This window comes from Aquarana catesbeiana, linkage group LG13 (genome assembly GCF_042186555.1).
Source record: "Aquarana catesbeiana isolate 2022-GZ linkage group LG13, ASM4218655v1, whole genome shotgun sequence".
NCBI lineage: Eukaryota > Metazoa > Chordata > Amphibia > Anura > Ranidae > Aquarana > Aquarana catesbeiana.
In genome coordinates, this window is record NC_133336.1 from 123,843,509 (window position 1) to 123,858,756 (window position 15,248).

Genomic DNA, 15,248 nt, shown 5'->3' on the forward strand with positions numbered 1-15,248 from the left:
ACACAGTGCTCTGCACCCCAAGCCCTCCCTATTTTGAAGCCTATTAGAGGCCTTTGGCCCTAATCAGGTGCTTCAAAAAACACACCCTGGCCTATCCCCGCAATTGTAATTCATGCGCCTGGCGTCCTGAAAGGGGCCGGGTGCATGGATAGGGAGCGGCAGCAGGGATGGGGGGAGTGGCGCCCGTGCGCCAGGTCGCCACAAGTTCAGGCGTACTGCCAAATCTTTCTATGCCGAAGCTTTCCAGGCATTTGTTAAACGCTGGGATGAGTGTATAAATGTAGCAGGGGAGTATGTTGAAAAATAAATGCAGTTTCCACTTATTATATAAACTCAAAAGTCCTGGTTTGGCTTGAACACCCCTGGTATCTTTGCAACACCTTTAAAACTGTCAATATTGGTATATGGGATATGAGTTGCAATGCATACTTTGAGTCAGATCAGGCTGTTTGCAGATTATTGATGGTCTAGTTATATATTTTTGGACTGATTCTCAAGGCACTATTTTGATAAGGTATATATATCAAATGTATGCACAGACAACGGTGGCCATTTCAAGTTCAGGTTTGCTTGTTCTGCTCATATATGTGGACTTCTACTGATGTTCATAACATTACTGCAATCAGATTATAATTTGTGAAGAAAAAAGACATAGTAAACTCTTGGGTTACAACTTTAATACAACTGCAAGCTCCAATAGTTATCTCTTCAGCGTCAAACAGGATCTTCAAGTATCTCTCCTGGTTCCGTTCCTCCCCCTACCTCTTACAGGACTGGACTATTTTTAAATAGGTAAAAAGGTCATGTACGTTTGTTGCAACGTACGTTACCTTTTCTGTGCTATGTCACAGCACTTTCTGTTTTTTTGCCCAGGTGGAAATTAATTTGGAGCACCCAGCTGCTTCCTGGGATTGCCACATCATATCTCAAAAGGCAGTGCTTTACAGGAAGAACGCATGCATAGACTGCTCTCTGCCAGGTATTTGGGATTTGTGCCATGTCTGCCCAAGGACGGGGGATTCTCATGCATGTGCACAGATGCTGTGGGTTTCTGCAAGGTCCCACATACCAAATTCCAGTGACATCTAAGTGCATGCGTGTGCACAGACATGCCACAGGTCTCTGCCAGGTCCCAAACATCTGGCAGAGACCTGCAGCACATCTTGGATTACATGACCATTTTTTATTATTAAACATGTGAGCATCCATACATTATAGTCTTATAGCTGTATAGGTTGTACAGTAAACGAGCACAAATTTGCTTGCAAGTGCCATATTTTACATATAATGTAGAGTGTATTGTATATGCTTCAGCATATTTTATATATATAAATAAAATATATATGTATCTATCTACAGTATCTGCATACATCGATCAACCATAGCATTATGACCACTGACAGGTGAATAACACTGATTAGAGCGGGGGGGCTGTTTTAAGGCCACCCGATACATGGGATTGTGACAAGTCCCCCCATTTAGTTAATTGGGTCAGGTAGTTAGGTGGGCGGGGCGCTGTTTCCTGCCAGTTAAGGTTAATAGAAAGGTTAACCACTTCAGCCCCGGAAGGATTTACCCCCTTCCTGACCAGAGCACTTTTTACAATTTGGCACTGCGTCGCTTTAACTGCTAATTGCGCGGTCATGCAATGCTGTAACCAAACGAAATTTGCGTCCTTTTCTTCCCACAAATAGAGCTTTCTTTTGATGGTATTTGATCACCTCTGCCGTTTTTATTTTTTGCGCTATACACGGAAAAAGACCGAAAATTTTGAAAAAAAATGATATTTTCTACTTTTTGTTCTAAAAAAAATCCAATAAACTCAATTTTAGTCATACATTTAGGCCAAAATGTATTTGGCCACATGTCTTTGGTAAAAAAAATGTCAATAAGTGTATATTTATTGGTTTGCGCAAAAGTTATAGCGCCTACAAACTAGGGTACATTTTCTGGAATTTACACAGCCTTTAATTTATGACTGCCTATGTCGTTTCTTGAGGTGCTAAAATGGCAGGGCAGTACAACACCCCCACAAATGACCCCATTTTGGAAAGTAGACACCCCAAGGAAATTGCTGAGAGGCATGTTGAGCCCATTGAATATTCATTTTTTTTGTCCCAAGTGATTGAATAATGACAAAAAAAAAAAAATTACAAAAAGTTGTCACTAAATGATATATTGCTCACACAGGCCATGGGCATATGTGGAATTGCACCCCAAAATACATTTAGCTGCTTCTCCTGAGTATGGGGATACCACATGTGTGAGACTTTTTGGGAGCCTAGCCGCATACGGGGCCCCGAAAACCAATCACTGCCTTCAGGATTTCTAAGGGCGTACATTTTTGATTTTACTCCTCACTACCTATCACAGTTTTGAAGGCCATAAAATGCCCAGATGGCACAAACCCCCCCCAAATGACCCCATTTTGGAAAGTAGACACCCCAAGCTATTTGCTGAGAGGCATGTTGAGTCCATGGAATATTTTATATTTTGACACAAGTTGCGGGAAAGTGACAATTTATTTTTATTTTTATTTTTTTTTTTTTGCACAAAGTTGTCACTAAATGATATATTGCTCACACAGGTCATGGGCATATGTGGAATTGCACCCCAAAATACATTCTGCTGCTTCTCTTGAGTACGGGGATACCACATGTGTGGGACTTTTTAGGAGCCTAGCCGCGTACGGGACCCCAAAAACCAATCACCGCCTTCAGGATTTCTAAGGGTGTACATTTTTGATTTCACTCTTCACTGCCTATCACAGTTTCGGAGGCCATGGAATGCCCAGGTGGCACAAAACCCCCCAAATGACCCCATTTTGGAAAGTAGACACCCCAAGCTATTTGCTGAGAGGCATGGTGAGTATTTTGCAGCTCTCATTTGTTTTTGAAAATGAAGAAAGACAAAAAAAAAATGTTTTTTTTCTTTTTTTAATTTTCAAAACTTTGTGACAAAAAGTGAGGTCTGCAAAATACTCACTATACCGCTCAGCAAATAGCTTTGGGTGTCTACTTTCCAAAATGGGGTCATTTGGGGGGGTTTTGTGCCACCTGGGCATTCCATGGCCTCCGAGACTGTGATAGGCAGTGAAGAGTGAAATCAAAAATTTACGCCCTTAGAAAGCCTGAAGGCGGTGCTTGGTTTTCGGGGTCCCATACGCGGCTAGGCTCCCAAAAAGTCTCACACATGTGGTATCCCCGTACTCAGGAGAAGCAACAGAATGTATTTTGGGGTGTAATTTCACATATTCCCATGGCATGTTTGAGCAATATATAATTTAGTGACAACTTTGTGCAAAAAAAAAAAAAAAAAAATTGTCTCTTTCCCGCAACTTGTGTCACAATATAAAATATTCCATGGACTCGACATGCCTCTCAGCAAATAGCTTGGGGTGTCTACTTTCCAAAATGGGGTCATTTGGGGGGGGGGTGAACTGTCCTGGCATTTTATGCACAACATTTAGAAGCTTATGTCACACATCACCCACTCTTCTAACCACTTGAAGACAAAGCCCTTTCTGACACTTTTTGATTACATGAAAAAATTATTTTTTTTTGCAAGAAAATTACTTTGAACCCCCACACATTATATATTTTTTTAAAGCAAATGCCCTACAGATTAAAATGGTGGGTGTTTAATTTTTTTTTTTCACACAGTATTTGCGCAGCGATTTTTCAAACGCATTTTTTGGGGAAAAAACACACTTTTTTACATTTTAATGCACTAAAACACACTATACTGCCCAAATGTTTGATGAAATAAAAAAGATGATCTTAGGCCGAGTACATGGATACCAAACATGACATGCTTTACAATTGCGCACAAACGTGCAGTGGCAACAAAATAAATACATTTTTAAAAGCCTTTAAAAGCCTTTACAGGTTACCACTTTAGATTTACAGAGGAGGTCTACTGCTAAAATTACTGCCCTCGATCTGACCGTCGCGGTAATACCTCACATGCATGGTGCAATTGCTGTTTACATTTGACGCCAGACCGACGCTTGCGTTCGCCTTAGCGCGAGAGCAGGGGGGACAGGGGTGCTTTTTTTTTTTTTTTCTTTATTATTTTTTTGCTTTTTTATCTTATTTTAAAACTGTTCCTTTCATTTTTTTTTTTTTAATCATTTTTATTGTTATCTCAGGGAATGTAAATATCCCCTATGATAGCAATAGGTAGTGACAGGTACTCTTTTTTGAAAAAATTGGGGTCTATTAGACCCTAGATTTCTCCTCTGCCCTCAAAGCATCTGACCACACCAAGATCGGTGTGATAAAATGCTTCCCCAATTTCCCAATGGCGCTATTTACATCCGGCGAAATCTAAGTCATAAAATGCTCGTAGCTTCCGGTTTCTTAGGCCATAGAGATGTTTGGAGCCACTCTGGTCTCTGATCAGCTCTATGGTCAGCTGGCTGAATCACCGGCTGCATTCTCAGGTTCCCTGTTGAGACAGGAGAGCCAGAGAAAAACACAGAAGACGATGGGGGGGGGGGGGTCATTCTCTCCCACTGCTTGTAAAAGCAGTCTAGAGGCTAATTAGCCGCTAGGATTGCTTTTACATGAAAGCCGACCGCTGGCTGAAAAGAATGATACCAAGATGATACCTAAACCTGCAAGCATCATTCTGGTATAACCACTCAAAGTCGTGAATGCTGTACCTGAAGACAAAAAAATGGTTAACAATAAAGCACAGTAAACGGTAAAGTATAAAAAATTGCATACCTGAAAAGCAAACATGATAAAACATAATAACAATAAAACATTGCAGAATAGAATACAGTAAAAAAAGAGCATAACAATAGAGAGAATAGAGAGAGAACAATAAAACGACAACTATTATTTTTTATTTTATATTTTTGTTTGTGTTTTTTTTTTTTTTTTTTTTTACACTTTTTTTGTAACTGTAACTTTTATAACTGTAACCGGTTCCAGGTTCGGGTCTCTCAAAATGCGATGGCATCTTGGGAGACCCTGTGAAAGTGTGTCCTAGTCTGTGCAATGCTGTACCCTACGCTAATACTCAACTAGTGAATGGTAGCGTTCAAAACATTCACCAATGCAAAGACCAGGATTGTCAGGACAGGAGGGACAATAATAGCGGGTGTCACGCCTATATCCGCGCTTGCTGCAGACACAACATCTTTTTTGGGGGGGTTCGTTGGGTAGGGGTACTCGGGAGGACATAAAGAAAATGCCTCTCATGCAGCCGACTGCATTTGGTTGGGGATGTGAATGGGGGAAGTACGGGCGCTGCAGAAGTGGTGGGTTCCCAATTAGGAATTGGCGAATGCAGCAGGAAGGGCATTATGGGCACGATGGGCCTGTGTTTGTCTTCTTGGTGGCAGCGGGACACTATTTGTGCTTGCCACCTCACCAGCTTGAACTGCACTTATGGGACTCGCCACGTCACCAAGTGTTACTGCAGTGCTGGTTTGACTACGACCGGGGTGTACTAGGCCGCTGGCGCTTGCCAGTTCACCAAAACGCTACCAAAAAAACTGTTAACGATCGCAGGGATCAGGCCTGACTCTGCGAACGCTGCAGTTATGCGTTTAGTGTTTTGTAAGTGACAGTGATCGATCGATACTGCACTTGGGCGGGCTGGGCTGGGCCGGGCGGAGGGGCAAAACGCAGGTGCTAGCAGGTATCTGGGCTGATCCCACTAACACTGCGTTTTTGGGAACCCTAAACTGCTGGGGACGCCAGTATAGATCTGATCGGATCAGATCAGATATTGATCAGTTCAGATACTATACCACTAAGGGAGGTGTACGGTGCGTGCGTGGGTGTTAGCGCTACTGGCACTAACCTGACGCTGCCTGGGGCTGGTGCTTGCCAGTTCACCAAAACGCTACCAAAAAAACTGTTAGCGATTGCAGGGATCAGGCCTGACTCTGCGAACGCTGCAGTTATGCGTTTAGTGTTTTGTAAGTGACAGTGATCGATCGATACTGCACTTGGGTGGGCTGGGCTGGGCCGGGCGGAGGAGCAAAACGCAGGTGCTAGCAGGTATCTGGGCTGATCCCACTAACACTGCGTTTTTGGGAATCCTAAACTGCTGGGGACGCTAGTATAGATCTGATCGGATCAGATATTGATGCGTTCAGATACTATACCACTAAGGGAGGTGTACGGTGCGTGGGTGTTAGCGCTACTGGCACTAACCTGACGCTGCCTGGGGCTGGTGCTTGCCATTTCACCAAAACGCTACCAAAAAAACTGTTAGCGATCGCAGGGATCAGGCCTGACTCTGCGAACGCTGCAGTTATGCGTTTAGTGTTTTGTAAGTGACAGTGATCGATCGATACTGCACTTGGGTGGGCTGGGCCGAGCCGGGCGGAGGGGCAAAATGCAGGTGCTAGCAGGTATCTGGGCTGATCCCGCTAACACTGGGTTTTTGGGAACCCTAAACTGCTGGGGACGCTAGTATAGATCTGATCGGATCAGATATTGATCTGTACAGATACTATACCACTAAGTGAGGCGTATGCTGCGTGCGTGGGTGTTAGCGGTACTGAGGCTAATCTGACGCTGCCTGGGGCGACGCATATCACCGCCGGGTGATCAGGGGGCTAAATCTTTATTCGGTAATAAACGGCGGGTGCCCTGACACTATAAAAAATAAACAAACTAACCAGATTCACCCGTAACGGTTATACAGTGATCAGTGGTGAAAGGGTTAACTAGGGGGCAATCAAGGGGTTAAAACATTTATTAGGTAGTATATGGGGGTCCCTGTCGCTATAAAACGCTGACGACGAACCTAAATATTTACCTCACTAACTAGCGTCACCAGCGACACTAATACAGCGATCAGAAAAATGATCGCTTAGCGACACTGGTGACGGGGGGTGATCAAGGGGTTAAAACTTTATTAGGGGGGGTTAGGGGGGTATCCTAGACCTAAAGGGGGCCTAACACTCACTGCCCTAACACTGTAACTGTCACAAACTGACACCAATACAGTAATCAGAAAAAAAAAAAAAAAACCTGCTTGGTGTCAGTTTGTGACGGGGGGGGTGATTGGGGGGGGGGATCGGGGGGCGATCGGGGGGGGGATCGGGGTGTTTTGTGTGCCTGGCATGTTCTACTGTGTGTGTAGTGTGTTGGTGCACTCACATTACAGTCTTCTCTCCTCGGCCCGGAACGGAAAATACCGAGCCGAGGAGAGATGACATCATTTCCTCTGCCTCTGTGTACAATACAGAGGCAGGGAAATGATCCCATTGGCTGGGAGCGATCGCGAGGGGGGGGGGGGCCACGAATGGATGGCCTCCCCCTCACCACCGATCGCCGGGGGAGATTTGCCGACCGTCGCAGGCACCGGGGGGGGGGTCCGATCGGACCCCCCACCCGCGGGCAGGCAAGGACGTACCTGTAAGTCCTTTTGCCTGCCCGTGCTATTCTGCCGACGTATATAGTCGTGCGGCGGTCGGCAAGTGGTTAAGTTATAGTTGAGTGACCAATAAAAAGTCATATAGCCAAGGACCAGGTCAGCTGAACACTGGAGGTCAGCTGACCTTTAGGAACATTCCAGAAGATTAGGTCACATGACCTCTTGGAATGTTCTAGATAGGTCAAAGGCTATATAAGGCAGTGCAACAGGCGTTTTTTGCCAGTTCCTCAAGACCCCCACCTGTGAGCTCCCCCCCCCCCCCCCCGATTGTCGCAGCCTTATATTATGTGGTTTACTCCTCCCTTTCTCTAAAAAATTGTTATACTTTTCACCAACCTGAGTCGTAGTGGCTGGGTTGCTTACTGTAAGGTTGTTTGAGTAAATAAGTTAATTGCGAATTCATTTATCTAACTATGAATGGTTACATGTTTAATAAATTAAATTAAATACCAATAATAAAGGCCACGGCTAAGTTTACTCCACTATTTTGTTTGTTGGTATTTATTTTTAGGTTATTATGCAATGGCAACTGAAAGTGTGTGGAATATATTAAGCAGCAAGTGAACATGTTGTCCCTGAAGTTGATGTGTTAGTTGATGTGTTGAAAGCAGAAAAAAATGGGCAAGCATAAGTGACTTTGACAAGGGCCAAATTGTAATGGCTAGATAAATGGGTGAGGGCAAATCCAAAACTGCAGTTCTTGTGGGATGTTCCTGATCTGCAGTGGTCAGAATATACCAAAAGCGGGCCAAGGAAGAAAACCGGTGAACTGGCGACAGGGTCAAGGCTCACTGACGCATGTGGGGAGGGAAGGCTGGCCCATGTAGTCTGATCCAATAGAACAGCTACTGTAGATCAAATTGATGAAAAAGTTAACGCTGGTTCCAATAGAAAGGTGTCAGAAAATTGTGGTTTGTTGTGTATGGGGCTGCGTAGCCATAGACCTGTCAACGTGCCCATACTGACCTGTGTCCACAGCCAAAAGTGGCTACAATAATTAGCATCAGAACTGGATAACGGAGTAATGGAAGAAGGTGGCATAATCTGATGAATTCAAGAATGGTTTGAGGAAACAGTTTGAGGTATTAACTTGGATTCCAAATTTTTCAGATCTCAAACCAATAGAGCATCTGTGGGATGTGCTTGAAAAACAAGTTCGATCTATGGAGCCCCCACCTCACAACTTACAGGATTTAAAGGATCTGCTACTGCCCACTTGTTGCTAGATGCCACAGCATACTTTCAGAGGTCTAGTGGAGTCCATGCCTTGACGGGCTATGATGGTCATAATCGTATGGCTGATCTGTATATTATATACACTGTATACAGCGGTTAAAATAAGTATTCAACAGTATTATTACACACAACTTAATTTCTGAACTTATTTGTTTTGGTTTCTTTGTATGTATGTATTGCATGGGTTGTTACCGACATGTGGTGAAAATTTCATGTCAATAGCACCTTTAGAAATATATTTACCTAGAAAAATGGTGACTTATTTTACCCGCTGTGTATATATATATATATATATATATATATATATATATATATATATCAAATTTATAGTCGGAGCCCTCCAACCGAGACAGACTTGAAACCACATAAAGACGCCACAAGACTCACAACATAACATAGACCTGAGGTGTGCCCTGGTCAGCTGGTCCATACGCCAGAAAGGGGGCTTACCCAAGATACATAATGGTTGACTGTAGAAGAGGGATGTGAAGGAAGTGCCCTGTGGGGATGGGAGGGACGGTATCGCACACTGGAACCAAAAAGGAACACAGGTGAGTTGGCTGCTTAACCGGTTCCCGACCAGCCGCCGCATTTATAATTCGGCAGGACGGCTCCCCTGGGCGAGCCATCGTAGCTGTACGTCGGCTCTTTAATATGCTGTAGCAGGCGCGCGCCCACAGCGTGTCCTTGGAGCCGATGCAAGTGCCCAGCGGGCGCAATGACCGCCGGGCACCCGCGATCGCTCGTGACAGAGCGAGAACCGGGATCTGTGTGTGTAATCACACAAATCCCGGTTCTGTCAGGGGAGAGGAGAGAGATCGTGTGTTCCTACTAAGTAGGAACAACGATCTCTCTCCTCCCCTAGTCAGCCCATCCCCCCACAGTTAGAACATATCTAGGGAACACAGTTAACCCCTTGATCACCCCCTAGTGTTAACCCCTTCCCTGCCAGTGACATTTATACAGTAATCAGTGCATTTTTATAGCGCTGATCGCCGCCATTACTAGTAAAAAAAAAAAATAATAATAAAAATGCCATAAATCTATCCCCCATTTTGTAGACGCTATAACTTTTGCACAAACGAATCAATATATGCTTATTGCGATTTTTTTACCAAAAATATGTAGAAGGGGCCGATAATGAATCACCAGTCCAGCTCGGTCTGCAACAGATTGTCAATAGCCTGCTTGTCAGTGGAGGCTGAGCGGAGGTTCCTGCACTTATGGGTGGTGTGGGGTAGGGTTATGAGCCCTGTGTGGAATCCGGAGATAAACCCACGCACCAGGAATAGTGCATAAGCGTGTGACGGGGGAGAGGAAAGGTAGAACTCCAGCCATCATACGTTCACCTGGCTCAGTCAGGATGAGCTGGGACGCTTGAGGGTGCATGTGCTCTTGGGATGAGCTCTACAACAGCTGACACAAATGTGGAGCAGTTGGCATTGGTTGAAGCTGCAGGTGCCATAGTTGAAGTTGTTGCAGATAGGCGTCTTGCCTAGTAACTGGATGGGCTGTCCCAACTTGTCCACCTGAGGATGTTGCATAGGGGCAGGCATGCCTTGAGCAGCACTAGAGGTAGAGGGGAAGGTCAGGGAACGTCTGGCGTCCATGTTACAGAACCAGTTTTCCGTGTGCCTGAAGGACACTGCGCAAAGCGGGGAACGCCGACCCGCAAATTGGGGGCAGAGCAACTCGGTGTCCACAATGCTCCAGTTCGTGCTGGTTTGGAACTGGGCGAGTTTGCCTGCAGCTCTGGCTGTGAATGAGCGGTGGTAGTCGTAAAACACAGAACCTCCGTATTCGTACCCTAAGTCAATCACAGCATGGAGGTACAAATCCATCTCTTCCCTCCTGCCAGGGTTGGCCAAGCACAGCACGTCCCTCAATGATTGACAGTTTGCGATTGAGCCTGGGGTCTTTGGCCTTCAGAACCACGGACATGTCCCTCTAGGCATAGGACTTATTCTTGGCCAGATCGTGGACCGAGATGAGGAGGGAGGCCTGGTTAACATCCTTTCCCTCCAGGATGTCCTTCCTGATACCGGCAGGGACGAGGTGTGCAGGAAAAATAGTGGAATAGTGTCCCGCGTACCTGTGGGTGGTAGTGCCAAGATGGGCACTGCGACCGTGACTAGGAGGGTCACCGCTGGGTGCACCTCTAGGACCCCTACTCTCGCCTGCACGTCGGAGACTGCTGTAGTCAGCGTGCCGATCATGGTGTTCAGCTGGGCGAGAGTGGAATAGATGGACTGCAGGGATGCCTGTTGGGTGCTGGGTGCAGCTGCTGCTGGTCTTGGGAACATCAGCCTGAATAATTTGGCTTTCCTGGCCGAGCGGGGTAGGGAATGCCATGACACGACTCCAGCTATAATAATAAAAGAGGGGGGGGGGGGTGTATGTTTAAGAAGAGTTTTTGGAAATGAGAACAGTGAAGGAGAGACAGCGTTTGTAAGAATAAGTAAGAAGCAAGGGGGAGGAAGAACAGAAAAAGGAAGCACATGAAGAACATGATGCGTTCTGGCGAACACTGAAAATTTAGAAAATTTGAAGAGTGCGGGGCAACATGAGGTTAACCAGGAGGTGACTGGCCAAATAACCAATAGCTCGGGTGCCTGGTCAGTGTCATGCATGGACCTGTGAACCAGAGCCCCAGGGCGTACTGGGTTGGGAAGCTGCAGTCTGGTTGTGGACTAAGTAGGAATGTTGCGTTCTGTAGTAGGTGATGTATGGTTGGCCTTCTAACGCCTACACTGTCAGCAAGCAACTGTTTAGCAATCGTGTGTGCGTAGTTTGAAGGTGATGTCCTTCAGAAAATAGGTAAAAAAAAAAAATGTGACAGTAGCCAAGCGCCAGACCGGCAGCCCAATTTGTGTATGTGAGGTATCGAGATGAATAAAGGGTGCTGCAGGTTGATGTGGGAGAGTGTCCCATGTACTACCCACCTGACTTGTGCCATGATAGAATAGATGTGCTAGTTGTGTCCTAATCTAATCTGGCAACCGGGAACCTAAAAAAGGTAACATGGAGGTCCAGGTTTCATCTGGCGTGAAGGAGAGCCCTAAGCCCGCCCCCTCCCTCACCCTAAAACGTGACAAAACCCCCTTGGTAAAAGCATGCAAAGCCCTGTATGTATGTCATATTACCTGCCAGAAAAACATCCAACCTTGTGCAGGATGCAACATCCTGACTTCACTGACCTATGGAGAAAGACAGACAAGAAAACGTAAGTGGCCGGGTTGAGTGCCACTGGAGACGAGCTTGCAACGCGCGTTGCAAGAAAGTAGCCTCAAAGGGAGGCAAAAACAAGCAGTAGAGAAAAGTGGAACATGCATAGGGATAACCAAGGCCATGCTGACCGAGTGACATAAATAAATGAGCTGACACTGAAAAGAGGCGTGCTGAAGCATGTCTAATGCCCTGTACACACGATAGGATTTTCCGATGGAAAATGTGTGATAGGACCTTGTTGTCAGAAATTCCGACTGTGTGTAGACTCCATCACACAATTTCCATAGGATTTTCGGACACACAAAGTTTGAGAGCTTGCTATAAAATTTTCCAACAACAAAATCCGTTGTCGGAAATTCCGATCCTGTGTACACAAATCCGACGCACAAAGTGCCACGCATGCTCAGAATAAATTAAGAGACGAAAGCTATTGGCTACTGCCCCGTTTATAGTTCCGACGTACGTGTTTTAAGTCACCGCGTTCAGTACGATCAGATTTTCCGACAACTTTGTGCGACCGTGTGTATGCAAGTCAAGTTTCAGCCAACATCCGTCGGAAAAAATCCATGGATTTTGTTGTCAGAATGTCCGATCAATGTCCGACCATGTGTACGCGGCATAAGAAGTCACATGAGCTGTAATTGTGAACGGGCAAATGAGTGGTATGAGTGGCGACTGAGAGCTTGTGGCAAAGAACCTCAAGAAGGACGCCGTGTAGCAGTAGCTTGTGGTTCCTGTGAATGAGTAATGAGTGGTATGAGTGGCAACTGAGAGCTTGCGGTGGGGACCTTGTGGGGGAGGCCATTTTGGCAAAGCTCGTGGTGCCTGTAAACGGATAATGAGTGGTATGAATGGCGACTGGGAACCTGTGGCAAAGAACCTTGAGAAGGAGGCCGTGTAGCAGAAGTTCTTGGTGAGAAGGGAGAAATGACAGACAAGAAAACGTAAGTGGCCGAATTGTGTGCCACTGGAGACAATATGTGTACCGATCGAGTGCCACTGGAGACGTGCTTGCAATGATTGCAAGAAAGTAGCCACATCAGGGAGGAGAAAACAAGGAAAGATCATGCCGACTTGGGTCGGAGTTATGAAGCTGGAGTATCATATGTGTTTGAGTAAGTGCGATTGTATGAATGGTCTGAATAATGACTGGTTGCTTGTGGCAGGAGGCTCACGAGAGAGAGAGCGAGCTGCAGGAAGCTTGTGATGTGTGTGACAACTGGAATCGACTTGTGTCGTGCTGAGGATACGAAACACTATGTCGCCAACGCGACCGGGATTCGAATCGGGACATCGTAGAGTGTTAGGGTGCCACTCCCTCCTCCAAAACCGAACACATACCAACCACCCAGCCCCGGAGGCTAATCAAATTGCAGACAAGGCACCAGGTGGGTCTAATTACCACCTCAATCAGCCACAGAACCCGTGCAAACAATAGATGCTAATATCCAAATGTATGAGGCGGCAACCCCATAGACAGTGAATCCTATAACCAGTGAAGCCTGTGTTGAGTGATATCGGACAACAACCAACAGCAGCTCACAGGCTTGGATCTACGAACGAATCATATGTTTGTGGATGGGATGACAAACAAGGCAGATGGAACCACGAATCTACTGCGGAATGATGTCAGGACAGGACCGTCAACAACTCATAGGCAGCTAAGTACGAAAGGGATGCAGGATAGGAAACATAACTAATCAGTTTGAATCCTACCTGCAACAGCGAGCAAGAACCGCTGACGAAGACCACAAACTGAGAAGGCGCAACACACTTGTAATTGAACGCACAGACTCATGAACATGAAGAGAGCTGGGGAGAGTCAGCCTATTGATGTGTAGTATCGCGTACTGGAACCGACAAGGAACACAGGTGAGTGGGCTGCTTAAATACCCCCCTCCCTAGGGCTCCTTCCATAAATTCAGGCGACCCTATTGACCTTCTAAAGTATTTATTTAGTACTGATGGCTGACTATAAGCCTTTCAAAAATGTGTCCCTTGTACACTGCAATAAAAACATGACAGAGGGTCAAACCATTTCTCACTCTATTCAAAACTAAAAAAAAAATTAAAATAAAGGTTTTGCATAGACGTACACTTCAAGGGAAAGGCAAACAAGAATACATTTGTTTAGTAAATGGTGACAAGACAAGCTGCTCTACAAGAAACGATACAGCATTAAAGGTCTGAGTCGCTTACCATAAAAAAGTCTCTGAGGGGATTCTGCAACACCACAAGGTAACATGATATCACGATTATAGGACGATGGCTCTAAGGTCTGGGTGGCCTTATCCTCGCAGTCCGTAATCCTGCACCCAGGGCCACAGCAATGAGAAAGGGGGAACAGCTGGAAACGCCCCAACATACAAGTGTAAGATGGGCTATGGGTGAACATAGCTGAAGGTGTCAGAGGCTGAACAGGAAACCCAAAGTCATCAGGATAAAATACATCATCGTCCAATTCATCTGAGCTCAGAAAAATATCCTGCTCCATTCTGCAGGAGAAAAAGAAACTACATATTAAAATGTAATTCAACACAGATCAATTAAAACATCTTATTGTATAACCTTAATTTAATTTTACAATACATGCAAAATACTTTATTGAAAATAATACTGAATTCTGATATGAGGCAACCCAATAAATATACCTGTGATAGTAAAGAATATTTGGACCAACAAAAGCATATTTGGGATTTGCCAGGGATATACCGTAATTGTTGGTCTTTTTGGTCTTCTCCAAAACTGACATTTCAAATTCCTTATAAAGTGTGTTCATACACCCCAGTGCTCCAGAACCACAGACATCACAAAAGAAGGACTGTAATCCTAGTATTTTCCAGGTGCATCTTCAAAGGCATACACTTCACCAATGCTGCCTGCTTCAAACTTGGAAATCTTAACAGAAATCTGTAAAAATAGACAGGAAAGCGCAAAGGCCTAGTGCATTAACAAACAATACATACGGAAATAATAAGCAACAAAAACATACTCACTAAAATACTGATATAACAGTGTTGTCAACAAATCACAACAAAGAAGGTTCAACTGTGGGGCAATGTCACCGAAGAAGGCTCAAACAAGGGGCAATGTCACCGAAGAAGGCTCAAACATGAGGCAATGTTACTCAAATACGGTCCAACTGTAGGGCAATGTCACCAAAGAAGGTCCAACTGTGGGACGAGTACACAAGCTTGCCTTCTGAAGTGAGGACTTGGTGACCCACAGTTGGACCTTCTTTGGTGTGATTTGTTGGCAACGCTATTATATCAGTATTTTTGTGAGTATGTTTTTTATTGTTTATGGTTTCAATAAAGTGTAGTTTGGTACTGTAATGCCCTAGGCCTTTATGCCCTCCTGTTTTTTTTGTTTAGATTTCA

At 45.2% G+C, this 15,248-nt stretch overlaps 1 protein-coding gene across 3 annotated transcripts in view; it reads right to left on the reverse strand.

Annotated features, from left to right (window-relative positions):
• Positions 1-15,248, reverse strand: part of BMF (Bcl2 modifying factor) — a 141,021-nt gene that overhangs the window by 83,777 nt on the left and 41,996 nt on the right. For all 3 annotated transcript variants that reach the window (XM_073610801.1, XM_073610803.1, XM_073610802.1), the window contains exon 2: positions 14,068-14,363. In XM_073610801.1, coding sequence (XP_073466902.1) covers positions 14,068-14,363 — 296 coding nt within the window. The remainder of the gene's footprint in view (positions 1-14,067; positions 14,364-15,248) is intronic.